Source organism: Mesoplodon densirostris, chromosome 8 (genome assembly GCF_025265405.1).
Source record: "Mesoplodon densirostris isolate mMesDen1 chromosome 8, mMesDen1 primary haplotype, whole genome shotgun sequence".
Classification (NCBI taxonomy): Eukaryota; Metazoa; Chordata; class Mammalia; order Artiodactyla; family Ziphiidae; genus Mesoplodon; species Mesoplodon densirostris.
The window spans coordinates 16,399,972-16,416,256 of record NC_082668.1 but is presented as its reverse complement, the minus strand read 5'-3'; the positions used below and the strand labels follow the sequence as shown (position 1 = coordinate 16,416,256).

Below are 16,285 nucleotides of genomic sequence, written 5' to 3'. Positions count from 1 at the left end.
GTTGAGTGCCAGGGAGTAGGTCCCCGAGACAGCGAGGCGAGGGGAACAGGATGGGGGACACCTTGATCCGGAACGAGAACGCCTCAGTCCGGTGGTGGCCTGGGTCCCAGCGGCCGCCTCCACAGGGAAAAGCCCGCACCGCCGAGCGAATTTTCCACATGCAAATAAATCACCCTTCGCGTCCTCCTCTCCATTAATTAAGAGGGACGTTTCGACAAAACGGGCGTAATCTTTATTAATTACGCAGCCCTCAGTGCGCGGGGCGCATCAATCAGGCCCAAAGCGAAAGTACAGCGGGCGCCTAATCCCTTCCCGGAGCGCCTTTGGGGAAGGAGCCGAGAAGCCGGCGAGCGGTGTCCTCATCGTGTCCACCCTTCCCGGCTGGCGCTGCAGTGGCGGCCGGGGGAGACGCGGCCCTCCGGGCCACGCCAGGCCTCTCCCCGAGCCCACAGCCTGCTGAGCGCGCGCCCGACGGTTCCCGGAGCCCCGACAGAGCCCGGTGTCCCCCACTCAGGTCCCTCCCGCATCTGGGCACTCGCTCGTTTACTCACACAGCAACTCACAAGCAGACTCGTTCGAACACACCCCACGGCCAATTTCTTCGGCCCCCTGCCCCCCAGCCAGCTCCCCACCCTCCTCTTCCCTCGGATGCTCGCAGAAGGAGCCGGACCAAACTCGATTCTGCGGGGCCCGAATCCGTGCTGAGCAGCGTTTCTGGGAGGGACTCATTTACTCCTGGGGCGAGGAGACAGGGGTGGAGAGAAGAAAACCCAGTCCTGTCGCCCCGAGGATGCCCCTGAGAGCTGCCCTGGGGGGCGGGGCGGGGAAGACCTTAGAAGCTGTCCAGGAGGCCAAACCCTCCCAGGCGCTGGAGGGTGCAAGAGGACGCCTGCATTGGGCAGGAGAGCGTGGGAGGGGTGGGGCTCTAGTTCTTGGCAGAGAAACCCAGGAAAGCTCGAAGCCTCCAGATCCCGCGTGGGAAAGCTGGCTGGAGATGGGGACCGCCAAATTCAGCTTCCTTCCAGGCAGCCCCACTGCACTCTGTCCGCTGAGGGCAGGGACCCTTGAGCTCACTCCGGAAAGCGTCCTGCGGTGGGGTGACTGTGAGACCACCCCTCTCAACCTGGCCAGCATTATTCCCTCGGTCTGAGCTCCTTCTCACCCTCCCCCCCACCCCTCTTACACCATCCTAGCAGGTCCCTTCCTCTCTGTACCTTGAACCTGGAACATCGGAGCTGAGATGCTTCCGCTGGAGCCCCATAAAGAGATTCTGCCGTATTTTAAAAAAAGGGGGGGGCAATTCAGGGCACAAACCTAATAGGGTAATTATTTCCGAGGCCATAGCAGAAGAGGTGGGTGCTGCGCAAGCCCTCTTCGTGGCCTCTCTCAGATCGGACAGCGAGGATCCGACCCCGAAGGATGTAGGGTGCGCTCCTAGGTGCCTCTCTTGGTTTTGCAACCTCCAGCCTGGCGTCGGAGGTTGGGCCTTCAGCCTACTGTACCCTAAAGGACTGGTCTGCCCGCCCTTGCATCCTTCCGCGTCCTTGGCGGGCGGGCTTTTCGTAGCCTTCCCAGGAGGCGGAAAGTCTCAACACGCAATCTGAGCTTCTCTCATGAGCGCGGTGCCCGGAGCAGCCTGCTTTGGCGCACGCCCTGGGGACCCGATGGCCCGAGGAGAAGCGGGACCTGCTGTCCTGCTTTGGGCCGTGCTGGCGGAGCCCAGAGGTGAGCGAGGCGGTGGCCGGCTAGCACCCCCCTCCTGGCTTTAGCAGCACCTGGAGCGTCGCCCTCTTTCCTGCGGCTTCCTCCGTGCGGGCGCTGGGCATACTCCGTGTCCGACGCTCTCTCAACCATTCATTCCCCCTCCGAAAATTTTCATTAAATGTTCAGGCTCCTTTACTCACTGGTCACCTCCAGGGCCTGAGACACTTGCAAGCCTGGCCTTTGAAGCCTTTCCCTGGGGCAGTTTTGATTACCTTACTTTCCCCCTGCTCCCCCCACCACCATGGTCGGCCTGGTCTTCTGGCTGTGTTCCCAGAGCTATCTCAGAGCTTCGCATTTATCCCACATATACTTCTTGAGCGTCTACTACGTGCTTTTCCGAGGGCTGGGGCTACACTTGTGATGAAAACAAACCACAGTCCTCATCCTGGCAGAGCCTATGTTCCAGAAAATAACCAAAGAGAATATAAATGTAACTTGTCAGGAGATTGATTGTAAGGGTGCAGCTCAGCTCTGGCGAAGCTCGCAGGACTTAGGGGAAGAAGGGGTATTCAACCTTGGAGTGGGGTGGAGTGGGGCGGGGGCATTGCTATTTCAGCAGAAAAGGCCTGGGCAGGTTCAGTAGAGGTAGATTCCTGCAGAGAAGGGAGGTAGGAGGGAGTGATTGCTGAAGGAAGGAAAAGGGTGAAGGGAGAAAGTGAAAAACACGTGTAAACAGAAAACACCTTACGGAGTTATTACTGCCAGTGGGTGGAGCATCCTGAAGTCCTGGCATTCTCGGCGCCGAGCCTGGGCAGCCAAACCTGCAGAGGTGCTCTGCCTGGAAAGAGGTAGCTGTTGGGTCCTCTTGGGGCTTGAAGTCTCTCCAGATGTTTCCCACTGTCCTCTTTCTGAAGACACTTCATTCGGGATCCTAAAGGGGTGACAGGGGACTGAATCTTCCCAGCAACAGACGGAGGCTTCCTTGAAGCCATCCCTCACCCCACCTCTGGGAGTAAGGCAGATGTCACCGTTGAGGGTCAGGAGATCGAGATTTCCCTGTTCCCTCCCTTCCCACGTCTGTGGCTTAAAAATCCAGCAGGAGCTTGGGAGTCTTCCTCTCAGTGTCCATTGTCTGAAAATTGCATTATTATTTGAAAGAAAAGACAGGCCCAACTTCTTGGTATCCAACCCCCCAGTCACTGGGACCTGTCATTCCCATTCCCCAAACTGGAGAAAAGTCCTTGCAGGCAGGAGAAACGTTGGGCCGACTAGAAATGCCCTGCTCCACAGGGCGGGGCTGATGTGCGTGTCCCTCCTGAATGATTCCCAGCAGCTGCCACCACTCTGAGGGGAAGGGGAAAGGAAGGACTCCTCCAGAGGAGCCCTAGACCCTAGTGAATCCAGTCCTCCTTCCCCAGCTAATGGCCTTGTGAGGTAAACGTGAAAGAAACACGCAGGATCATTCAGGAGAGAATGTCTTCACAAGGCTTCACACGTTATTAATGGGAAGGCTTTGAAAACACCTTGCCCTGTGAAAGTCTGGGATCAAGGGAACCAGCAGATAAAGTAGAGACTACAGCATGCAGCCCTGCGGTGGGGGCTTGAAAGGAGGCCGTGGCTTTCTCAGAATGGTAGCAGAAATACTACTCAGCAAAAGGGAGCAGTTCTTACTTGTCAGAAAACTACTGATAAAGTCTTACTAGATTTTGGAGCTACTTAGTAAGGGAGAAAAAGAGAAACAGCGTGTACCTGCAGCAGAGGTAAGAAGGCCCACGTGGAAAGGGAATCCCTCTAGCACCTCAGACCTATGTTTTCTATCTCCAGAGCAGGCTGAGGAGGTTCTCCGAAAGCCCAGGCTGTCCTGTTACAATGAGATCATAAGAGTCATCCCTGTAATAGAAACAATAATCAAAGGTCCCCCCAAACAAGGTCACATTTCCAAGTAGGGGAGGAGGCATGCACTCTCCTCCTCCGATTGGTGAGGTAGCCCCACTTTCAGAAAGGAGCAAATGGTGTGGTTTCATGTGGGCAGGATGACCCAGGAAGGCAGGAGCTAGATCCTGGAGCATTGTGAACTCTGTGGAGAGATTGGCAAGTCACTCCAGGAGGGAGAAATCAAAGAAGATTCCTGAGCTCAAAAAGCAGGAAAGTACCCTAAAAACAGAAGTTTTCAGAGACAGACAAAAAGAGAAGAAAATGAAAAGTCCTGGAAGAAAAGAGGATTGCTTGAAGACTGAAAAGGGGAGGGGGAGAGAGAATAACAAAATACTGAAGAAACATTATGACTAAGATATTGCTGAGTAAAAAAATCCTAAGTGATGTTAGTCAGGGTCAGTTCATTGTAGACAACAAGGAATGACTGTTTCTAATTTGAAGGACACATTTGCACTGGGAAAAGTGGTCTGAATCTCCAATTTCACTGTTCCAGAATATGTGATCATGGGGGAGATACTTGTATACTAGGGGCTACCAGGATACAGAGAGTTGACTTAAGAATGTCATTTAGTTTGTTCCCAAGGTTTTAGAATTCATTTATGTTAAAAACAAGAAATAGAGATAGGACTTTGCCCACTTACACGTTACAGAAGTGCACGGTGATGGGAGAAAGGATGGATAAAATCAGCACTTGGAAGAAACACTTTTAAGGTACCAGTTATCAAAGTACCAGTGTAGGGAGGTCAGGCTGTTCTGGTGCCACCAACCTCTCCCCACCACTACAGGCTGCTAAGCCATCTCTCCATCACCTGTCCCAGGCTCCCTTCCAGGAATCAGACCACACTTTCCAGGAGACTTCTCAGAACATTCCCAGTGTCCTGGGGTTGGCAGCATGAGTGCTCAGAAAGCCTGGCACTCCTTGGTCTAGAGGCTTGGGCTCCCCATCTTGGAAGAACTGGGGAAATTGTGTGGCGACAACGGCACTTAATCATACTGGCACATTATCATTGTATAATAATAGTAATCAAACATTATATAAGAGTAATAGCATATATGTATTGAGCACTTCATAGGTACTGGCATTATCCTCAGCCATTTACAAAGATTAATATACTTACTGCTTAAAAAAACCTAGACTGTACCCAATTAAAATGAGAAAAAAGAAAGGACCAGAAAAAGAAAAGCATAGAAAAGAAAGGACCAGAGACATTACTTAACTTGCTCTAGGTCACACAGCTAAGAAGCCACAAAACTAAGATTTAAACCCCCCACAATGTGGTGTTGCCACTCCTGTTCAGTTAGAAAGCCCTACAGGTTTCTAATGCTGGCATCGAACCCCAAAGGGATGGAATCTGGGAGCTGGTTAAATACTTTACCTCTCATTGTTTGCCCTGTTCTGGTTGTAAATGTAAATACATGTCAACAAAAGTTACCTTTAATGCCTCTGGGAGGTACTGATCTATCTTATCTCGATTGAAAATAATTTGGAAATTTACTCCCTTTCAGTTCCCTTTTTAAAACCTTCCAATGAAACAATCCCACTTTAAAAGTTTTGCTTACTTTAAACAACCCTTTTTCTTACTCCCAGAGTTTATTAGCCTATATTTCCGTGAGGAGAAGAACCTGAGACACTTAGCATCATCCAGCCGCCCCTGCTTCGGGCCGGGCACGTGGCAGGCAGCTGGTGAGTGTTGGCAGAAAGAATCCAAATCTTCCTGCCCCCTGCGGATCAGCGCTATATTTGGAACGTGGCGTGGGCCGGGCTTCTTGAAGTCCTCCTAGGCCCCTAGCCGTGTGGCGAACCACTCCTCTTTGCGGACCGCCTCTTGGTGGTGGAAGGTCTGGGGTCGGATGCCAGCGCCCCCCACCCCGCGGGGAACTGCGAGGAATTTCCAAGAGGAAACCCGAAGATGCCCAAGGTATTTCCAAGCCCCCAACACTTCGCGTCCACGTCCCGCTGACCCGCCCCCCGCGACAATGGGAAGGTTTGTCAGGACACCTTTTGCGTCTTTGAAAGCCGTGGGGACAATGCGGAAGGCGGCGGGAGGAGGGAGAGGGTTTCGGAGCCCCGTGGGGCTGGGATTCGGGGAGAAGCCAGGTTGCGGACCAAAAAGCAGCAGAGAAATGACGGGACAGACAAGCGACTCCGCGCCCCGCGGCCACCGCACTCGGCGTCTCTTTCTTCTTAACCTACGTATTTGGGGCTTCTCTGCTCTTTTTAAGAATAGATGCAGGAAATTCCCTGGCGGTCCAGTGGTTAGGACTCCGCGCTTTCACTGCGGAGACGGGTTGAGTCCCCAGTGGGGGAACTAAGATCCTGCAAGCCCCGCAGCCGGGCCAAGAGGAAGGGAGGGGGCTTCCCTGGTGGCGCATTGGTTGAGGGTCCGCCTGCCGATGCAGGGCACTCGGGTTCGTGCCCCGGTCCGGGAGGATCCCGCATACCGCGGAGCGGCTGGGCCCGTGAGCCATGGCCAATGAGCCTGTGCGTCCGGAGCCTGTGCTCCGCGATGGGAGAGGCCACAGCAGTGAGAGGCCCACGTACCGCAAAAAAAAAAAAAAAAAAAAAAAAAAAAAAGAGGCAGGGAGGCAGGGAGGCAGGGGAGGGAGGGGGGGAGGGAGGGAGGGAGGGAGGGAAGGAAGGAAAGAAGGAAGGGAGGGAGGGAGGAAGGAAGATAGATGCGAACCGAGAGCTATGGGGCGGGCGCTGGGAGGGCCCGTGGACATCCAAACATGGTAAGGACACCACTGGATCATAGACCTTCAGACCCTGAAATCGGGACGTCACAGAATCCGGAGAGTTAGGGCTGAAGACCAGTTTCCATACGAAGACAAAACAAATAAACAAGCTAAGCAGCGATGTCGAGTGGCTGGGTTTGCAAGGCACCGTGCCAGCTGGTTCCCCCGCGCGCGACGAATGGGCTGGTGACGGCGTCCTTGTGTCTCCGACTTCTCCCCGGCCTGCCCTTCGGGATCGCAAGCTTGGGGGCTACTGGGCTGGGGTTTGGGGTCGGGGGCTGCGAAAGGGACACGCTTAAGGCGTTGTCATTGGCCCAGTTGTGCGGGGACTAGCCTGTCGCCCCGGGCGGCCTCAAGTTTTCTCCAGCCCAGGAGGCTGCGCGGGGGCGGCCACAGGCCAGCCCCAGGATGCGGATTCCACCCCGCCCGCCCAGGAGCCTCCCCGGGGACCTGTCGCGGTGGCTGCCCTCGGTGGTCCCCGCGCCCGCTCTTTTCCCCGGATGGTCCTTGCGCTCAGTTACGAGCCACCTCGGGCGTCCGCGTTCAAACGCACAGAAATCGAGGTCATCCCCCTCATCCCACCGCTGGCCGCTGGGTCTCAGCGCAAATGCCTTTTACACCTGGATCCAAGAGTGTGGAATTAATTTGTACGCTGAACGGCTACTCGGAGGTCTTTTGAAAGAATGTAGTAACTCTCCTAGCGAATATCTTAAAACACTACTCTCTGCTCTGGATCTGCTCGCACGTCCACACCTGTTGGTGACCAGCAGCTTCCCCTTCAGCTGTCACGGGCGATGACACCCACAACTGTCAACTGGAGAGGTTTTGTTAATTTAACCTCTAGACTTTCCTGGTTATCCATATAATCCACCCTCAAATCCCCACGTTGTCACTGAATTTTGACTTGGAAAGCACACCCCTATTTTGAGGGACCAAGGGGAGCCCACGGAAAAGCCCTGTAATGTGCGGAGACGCAGGCGTCATCCCCGCCACATTAGGAAAGATCACGAGCGCGCGCAATTAGGAGGCAAATATTTACCTAAATTTCCTGGGAATACAAAGTCAACAGTGTGAGTGTGTGTGTGTGAGTGTGTGTGTGTGTGTGTGTGTGTGTGTGTGTGTGTGGAGAGACAGAGGGAACAGTCAGAGCAACAAATAGTTATCCAAATTATGGCCGTTTCAAAAATCCAAGCATTAGTCCACAATCTCCTATTTTCTAAGAAACCTGGCGGCGTTCAGTTCGTTAAAGTGGGATTGGGGCGAACGTCGCATTTCAATAAACAACGTTGTGAAGTATAATGGCTTTCAAATCTTGCTGCTCAGTAGAATCACCTGGGGCGCCTTTTAAAAACTGCTGCGCCTCCCCTCCCCACCCCCACCCCTACTCCCAGACCAATTAAATAAATGTCTCGACCCGGGGGTGCTTCCGCGTTTTGTTTTGTTTTGTTTTGTTTTGTTTCTTAAGCGCTCCAGGTAATTCTAAACTGCAGCCAGAGTTGAGAACCTCTGCTAAGGCTCCAATCAGGAAATAAGTTTGCTGTGTGTGAATTGAATAAGAAATTGACTCTAGGGACAAATCTTTTCCTTGCAGAGTTCAGTCCCAAATTTTCTTCCAAGCAAAAACTGTCTGCTTGACAACTTGAAGTTAATCCTTCCCCTCCCCACCCCATCCACCGCCCCCGCCCCAAGCTGCAAGTCAGGTGCAATTGCTCTCCACCTCCCAAGTTTGACTAGAAACTATTTTTAAATGCACACACAGGAGACGTATAAATCCTATCAAAGTATCATTTCCATATGATAGAGAGTACTGTCACTGTGGTAAGAGATAGCTGAGCCACTCAATTATTACCATGGTTCTTGAAATAACTGCTGAAATAAAAGTGTCTCTTCTTGCAGCGATTAAACACTTTCTCTCCCGTTTATTTCAGAATGTGTGTTTGTAATACTAGGGGTTAGAAGAATTTTTTTGCACATCTTCTCTACCTTCTTTCTTCCTACTTCAGCACTACCCCCTCTTCCACCCCATGGAGATGTGGTATTTCTAAGCCAAAGATAATCCAATTTTACATGCAAAGACCATTTTTTCTAAAGGAAGTGTGCACATTCTTCCTGAGCTCCTAGGAATATTCTTGGAAATTGAACACTCTTACTTCCCTGAATGTATTTTATAATCAGGCATGATGGTGAATTTATCACAGAAGCAAACTTGCCTCTCTTTGGCATGTTTTAGTTTTGTGTAAGAGAAGGGAAGCTGCAAGTTTGATCAATGGATAGAAACAATGCTAATGGTATGTATTACAAAGCTTTTCTTAAATGCACGATGAAAAGAGATCTGGCAAAAGATAGATAAAATCTCATAGTTTCTTCATTCACATAACTTGGAACCAAGATCCGGCTACGGTCATTTCTGATACTCATTTCATAAATATTTACTGTAGTAAATATTTGATATTCCACAAACTTACGCTATAATATATACAATGAAAACGTATTGTTTCAATGGAAGAAGTATGCTATTTACCTTTAACAGGGATGCAGTTCAATGCCCACAGCATGAAGGTAATCATCTTTGTATCATAATAGAAATTTAAAATACAAATATTAGCTAATGGGAATTAAATGATTAAAGAGGATGAGTTGGATCACAGATTAATAGGGGATTACTCAGCTACTGAGATGATAAATTTAGCAAGTCTATGAAGGATAATTTATTTAAAGTGGCAAAGATTGAAGAATTAGTAAAACGGGGAGTAACACATAATGAGAAATTTAATAGCTCTTGCTCTCAATGTTGTGGGGAAATTTCACTGCATTGTAAGCTTATCCCAACTATGTAGGTGCTGCTAGCTTTGGAGGGGATGGGGCAGACATTTTTATAAAGAAGGTAGCCAAAAGGATTCATATCTTGAAATCTTAAAATGCAGAAAATGATCGGAAATGGAGGTCAAATGTCTTTTAGTCTCTCCACTGTCTCCTGTCACTGACTATATTGCAGTTAGAGTTTTGCTGTAATAGAACTGATTTTTCTCATAACTCCAGGTGCTTTTTGGTATGTTTTTTCACCTTTCAAATTTCCTTATGAAGTCGGGGGAAAGCAATTGTTTACCTAAGTCCCCCAGGGTCTCAGGAGTTATTGAGGGGAAGTGTGAGAAAAGGGAGCCAAGTCACTTAACATTCAGTCCAGGGTTTCCCATTAAGCCAAGTCAACAGACTAGTTATCTGCCACTTAGCATATGCCAAGAACTGGCTAAGGCTTTGTGGATAGAGTGGGTGACCAGACAAGGTTTCTGCCCTTGTCTTTACATTCTGGTTGCAGGAGATTGAGATAAAGCATATAACAAATAAATAAGACCACTGCAGATAGTAGTGTTAAGAAGAAAATAAAACTTCAATAGATATACCCTTGCGGATAGAGTGGTGAGGGCAAACCTCTCTAAGGAGGTGATATTAGACCCTTGCAAACCTGAATGAAAACAAAACTAAAGATCCACATAGGGCTTGTTTCCAAAGCATTTTCACCCATATACCCTCCTGTGTATACAAATCCTTATGCCAACCCCAAAAGGAAAGCAGGGCTGATTCTTTTTGTTCCCGTTTTGCAGATGAGGAGCCTGAGGCTCAAAGAGGTTAAATAACTTGCCAAGGTCCTTCCAAGAAAGGAGAGAGCCATTATTCAGACTCATATCTCCTGGGTGAGATTACTGGTCTTTAGAACCCAAACCAAGGTTCTTTATGGATGTGGACACTGTTCACCAAAACATATTACATTTAGATGCCAAGTATTTAATCTATCAAGAACTGACAAGATGAGTTTCTTTCACTGGAAATTTAGATTCTATAAAAGCCTCAAGATAATTCTAACCAGCAGCCTCAGAACCCAAGCAGAATCTGGGCCATGGAAACCACGAGTTATTGAGCAGGTATTCAGGCCAGACAAGGTCGGGCTTTTTGCAGTGATTTTACTAGTAGTTCATACTCATGAGCTGGAGATGTGCCCAGGGTTGAGTCAAGCTCTTCCCAGAAGATGAGAATTTCCATGAGAAGAGAGAAAATACTCCACTGTCACAGGAGCTCTCCAGACAATTCACTGGTCATTTAAACAATTTCTGCTAAATTCATGCTCTAAGATGCTTGTACACCAGGACTTTCCATGTGATGCAGGAACGGTGAAATCACATCTGCAAAATGGGGGAACAGCTGAATGCCAGAAAACCACTAGAAATTGGAAAAATGTTTTCCATCGCCTCATCCTGCCACTCAATTCCTGATAAAGAAGTCAGAAATTAGCAATAAAACAAAGTTAGCCAAGAAAAAATAATCTCTCCATGTTCAGGTACTGAGCTACTAATTATATTATTTGATTTTAAACTATTCAAATTTCTCATTACAAGAGATTTACATCTGCAACCTATGAAAGAAACAAAATGTGGCTTGTGTTGTGACTCAGGCAATTCAAAGATCTCTCTCATTTATGAGGAATAATTCAGTTTATGTCATTGTTGTACCTTCCTCTGTGGAACATAAATAAACTCTATAAGAAGCAAGCTGGTCCCCAGGTAACTTTAGACAAACTTCTAGGTTGCCAATTTAAGGGAATGAAATAACAAACACATGTGTGTGCCCACATGTACATGTGGTTACATCCACCAAGCCAAGTTCTGTTACTAGCATGTACATTCTAGTAACTACACATATATGTGTAATTGCACTTGTACAACTAAACAGTTGTGAATACTAGCACAACCTCGGCACTGGAGGTAAACAAAGGATACAAGATTAAAATGAATACAGAAATAAAAATAACACAAGTTATTTGTTGGAGGTAAAAGTAAATTAAAACCAATCTCTGAAGTGTGATTCTTAGTATTAGGAAACTGAAAACATTTTGCAGAAACTGAGAACAAAATCTGACAACAGAGTTTGGTTTTAGGGGAATGTTATAGTAGTGGATTGGGTAAGTCTTTAAAATACAACAGATCTCACTTGGCCTTCAGGAATTCCGTTAAACCCTAGAAGTAATTCCATGAAATGCCTTTGCAGTGTACTCCCACATGTGAGTTATTTCTCTCTCAGCCCTATTCAAAATGTGAAATTATTGATAGAATTTGGATGAGGATGTGTATTTCAGGAAAAGAAGTGCCACCAAAATAACTTGGAGCAATTTCCCCATGAAATAAGTTTCATGAAAACAGGGTTTTCTATAAATGCTTCTTGTTTTTATTGACAGTGCAGACACAAAACATACCATATTGCAATTCCTAAATTGCAGCCATACCACTTATCAATGGCCCATAAATTACTTCACTCTATGATAGATACAAATGCTCCATTCAAGTTCGGTTAATAGTGTCAAGATATCATGCAGACAGCTTGCATAAATACATGAGGAATAACAGCATACCCTCAGTAGCTTCTGTGATTTTTAGGCATGAAAACTTTGTCTTATTCCAAATTTCAAAAGATGGAATAAAGAATGTTTTCATATAAAATACATTTGGAACAATTCAGGGTTTTTTTCTTTAAAAAACATCTAATCCACCTGCAACATACACTCCCAATTCATCTTTTTAGTTACAGAATCGGATAGGTACGTATTCTTTTTCATCTAATGTGATCAGATGTGAACATTTCAGTGATTTCTAATAATATCAAACAGCTGAATTCAAAATAATATTTTTCTGATAAGTATAATATATATTTGTAATCAAAGGAAGAAAGACCTGTCAGTTGATTTGTCAGTTTCGTTTTTTGAGCAGTATTTTCTATTTGATCAGATAATTGAAAGTCAGTTGTTTCACAGTATAAAATCTTCAATCAATTACCAACACGCCTTTACTGTCGCCCCTACTTTTGAAATGTATTTGGACTAGAGGTACGGGAGAAATATTACTGCTTATCAAACAAGTTTTCCAGAAATCTTAATGCACAAAATTTCCAGATTTATATATTCTAAAATAAATTATTTAAAAAATGAAATTAAGAAAAAAGGCAGGGGAAGCCTACAATTTCTATTCCGCGTGAATAGCTTTCAATATCTTCCAGGTGGGGGCAACAGTAAGTCAGCTTTGAGAAGAGAGAACGGGCTCGTTAAGCTCCCTGAGCCCAGTTACAGAAGATGAAATGACTTCCTGGTAGCAACACCGTGAGTAAAACAATCACAAGTTTCCAGGAGATGGAACTTCTGGGCTCTGTCGGGCCGCTAGCAGACGGATCCACCGCCCTGTGCGCGCCACCCCTGCTGTGCTCCGAAGACTCCAGCGGCAGATGCGAGCGCGCACGCGCGCTGAGCACCTGCCCAATCGCGCACTGATGCGGACTGTTGGTCCGTGCAGCCCCCCAACTCAGGCCAGCGCCGTGCCCCCGGGGGTTGAACGTGACTCTCAGCGCTCCGGCTCACTCACTCGCCAGGGCCTCCAGGAAGCAGGGAAACCTTTCACGTTTTCATCTCATTCATGCTTCCTCTGGACAATTCAGGTCCATTCACAACTGCTGCAGATGTGAGCTAGCACCTATATACCCTTAAAGAAACTCGCAAGTCACAGCAGCCAGAAAACCAGCTTCCAGGCGGGGCAGCGGGCATCCCACTCCTCCTTCCTCCTCTTTTTGCAAATCCTCGGACCCCAGGGAGGGATGGCTGTGCACTCTGGCGAGGATGAGGGTGGTGCATGAAGCGGAAGTTGACCTTGCACAGTCCAGGGAGAGGGACTGCCACCAGCATCCCCGCCTCCTCGGTCTCCCTCTCTGGCCCAGCGCGGAAGCGTGGACCTGAAAGGCCAGAGACGCGGAAAACCGAAGCTCTGCCGTGACCTGGCGGTGAAGGGGTGAGCGGCCGGGGGCCGCCCTGCGCAGAGGGCGGAGAAGCTCGAGCGCACCGGGCCAGAGGCCCCCTCCTCTCGGACCGCGCTGGAGGTATGGGAGGGAGGCCAGGCGTGCGGCCCCACTACGTGTCGCTCCTCCGCGCGCCGCCCGCCTCCGCCGCTGCCCGCGCCCTCGGGCCGCCGCCGCCGCCCCCAGCCGAGCCTGTGGCCGCGCCCTCGGGCCGGTACTTGAGCCAGCAGATAACCCAAGTGACGACGACCGAGAAGAGCGCCAGGATGCTGGCCACCGACAGGCAGATGGGTCCCACGGGCGAAGGCAAGGGCAAACCGGCTGCCGGGGCCGCATCTGGGGACGTCCCGCCCCCCGGGGGGGGCCCGCCGCCGCCGTAGTGGTTGACGAAGATGAGGCCGGTGAAGAGCAGCACCACCATGGAGAGGAAGGAGAAGACGACGCACACGCAGCCCGCGGTGAGCGCGGCGCGCTTGCAGTTCTGGCAGCTCTCGTAGGAGCCCGGGGCGCGCAGGCCGGCGCTGGCGCTTGGTCCTCGGGCAGCGCCCTCGGCGGACGCCGGCGGACGCGGCGGGGCCGGGGCGGGCGACGGGGCCGCGGCGGGCGCTGGGTGGCGCGCGGGCAGCGGCAGGAGGCGGTCCTGGGGCAGCGGGTCATGCGCGGCACGTAGGGCCAGCGGGAAGGCCTCGGCGAGCTTGGTGTTATTGGGAAGGCCGTACACGCGGCTGTCGGGCAGCGGCGTGCGGTGGCGGCACACGGGGCAAGCGATGGCGCTGGGCGGCCCGTGCCAGGGCGGCGGGCGCAGCGGGCGCTCGGGCGCGGCGGTGGCGGCGGCGGCGGCGGCGGCGCGGAGCTGCAGCTGGCTCAGGCACTCCTGGCAGAAGGTGTGCAGGCACGCCAGCAGCTTGGGCGCGCGCCGGTCTGCGTCGAAGTAGTTGTAGCAGATTTTGCACTCGTAGTCCTCAAGCGGAGGGAGGCCGGAGACCGTCACCGATGCGCTCCTGGCTCCCACGTCCCGGGCTCCCGCCGCGGCGTCCCCGTCCCCTGTCGAGCTCCGGGGGCTGCTGGTTGGGCTCCGCTCGCCGCCACCGCCGCCGCCGCTGCCGCTGTGGCTCGCCGGCGCTGCCATGGCATGACCCGCCCCTCATCGGGGGTAAGGAGAGGCGCCTTCCTCCCAATGCGCCGCCGTCTCGGCTCCTGGCACGGAGGAGGCGCTTCTGCCTCCCCCTCTGGCCGCTGTTGCCTGGAGGGGGAGGCACCACTGGCTGGGCCGGGCGGGGGCGCAGCGGCGACCGCCTTCCCCCCACCCCCCCAAGGAGGCGCGGGTGTCGTGGTCCCTCCCAGTCCCCGGGAGCCTCTCTGCCGTCCCCCTTGGGCCTCTCAAGGCGACTTCCCAGGCCGCTTTGGACGTCGGTTTTTGTTGGACTTGGAATTGGGAGTTGAAGGAGGGTGGGGTGTGCGATGCGGGAACGGAATTTGGGGTGCGGCTGCTTTAAGGAGTCGGTGCCCGTGCAACACCCCACCCCATACACACGTTCAGGGTCGTGGTAGGAAACCTGGTCCTGCTTTTTCCTTCTCCTTCTCCCCCCCACCCGCCCCGTATCCTTGTTATTCCGTGTTTATCCTCCTTGGGCTGGGGCTGAGTCCCTGGCAAAGCCTTCTCTCCCCCCACCCGCAGGAGCTCACCGGTGATGTAATGCGGGACCCGTGCAGGAAGGGGAAGCAGCAGCCTCAGCAGTGGCGGCAGCGGCGGTTCATGTCCTTTGTGAAAATCGTGATCTCATTTCTCCGGCCAAGGGTGAAAGCCAGTCACCACCAAGCCATTTACACTTTCCGCTTTTATTAGCAAAGCCCAGGCAGCCCTGCCTCGTTCTTCTCGGGGTGGAAGCCGAGGGATGGCATTTTCCTTTCACCATCTAGAGGAAGTTTTCGAGCTGAACAGTGTGTTTCCCCCCACCCCACTAAATATTGCTTCCTGAGCTTTAAGGAGGCATGAAAACGCAAACTCATAGCCAGATCTTGCTGATTTCCTGACGCTGACTGTAGGGGATGGTGGTAGCTATCAGTACTTCGTGGGTGAGCATGCGGTTCCAGAGCCAGAGAGGGGACATGCAATTGTCAAAGCGGTTCACAGAATTTCAGTCCAGCTTAAATCTAGTCCCTGGCATCACTCACCCCCTTGGTCCACTTAAACTTTTAATACACAAATGTAGAGAGCTGGAAGCTCCATGAGTAACATGAGACAGATCTTCTTGATTTTATTAAAACCAAGAGAAGCCATGTGAGCAGGTTAGCAAGAAGTAGCACTTCTTGAAGGAACACTCAGTAGGGTACAGGAGTGGTGTGTTTGGGGACTATCTGAGAGGTGATGTTTAGATACTCCTAGTAATAAAGTTCTGTTCCCCTGTTTCTCCAGGTTGGTCCTCACCCTATGAAGAGAGAGCCTCCCCAGCCCCAAAAAGGAAGAGAAAGAGGATGGCTCTCTGGGTTCCCATGAGATGGGAATGTTCCCACTTTCTATCTGGATTCTCTGCAGAAGACAGCAAGATAACCCAGGGGATATTTGTGGAAAGGGTGAATGAATGGGAATCAAGCTGAAGGAAGAGAAAGAAGGAAAGAAAGATGCCAGTAAACCACCCATGTACAGACCAGAGGAGGGATTGTCATAAATAACGATTAGGTTTCTATGACATTTGAAAATAAATGTACTTTTTACTGTATGTGAACAGTGAAAGTGATTGATATCTTGTTTGAGAGACCTTAGGTGAAGCTCATTCAAAACCACGAGCTTTCCATTTCCTTGTTTCACATTTTATAAATGTGGTTTAGGGTGATACTTTTTTTTAAAAAGTATATCATTTTGTGATGGAGACTGTGATGAGCAGAGGGCAGGGTGATGGGACATCAGAAGAAGGCCCTAGTCTGGCCTTGGAGTATTACAAAGTTTCACAAACCAAACTAACCTGGAGGGAGTTAAGTTCCTGTCCTTCTCTTCCTGTCCTCCCTTCTCTTTCCCTCCTTTAGCTGTTAGATTGTGAAGAGCCTGTAACTGCATTTTAGGCAAAATTGGAAACTGGTTCTT

The 16,285-nt window shown here is 50.6% G+C and overlaps 1 protein-coding gene across 1 annotated transcript; it reads right to left on the bottom strand.

The window, feature by feature from the left end:
- Positions 1-13,315: 13,315 nt before the first annotated feature.
- LOC132494662 (RING finger protein 223) lies at positions 13,316-14,332 on the bottom strand. The gene has a single exon (XM_060105841.1). It carries the CDS (start codon positions 14,330-14,332, stop codon positions 13,316-13,318), a length of 1,017 nt encoding a protein of 338 aa, XP_059961824.1.
- Positions 14,333-16,285: the final 1,953 nt, after the last annotated feature.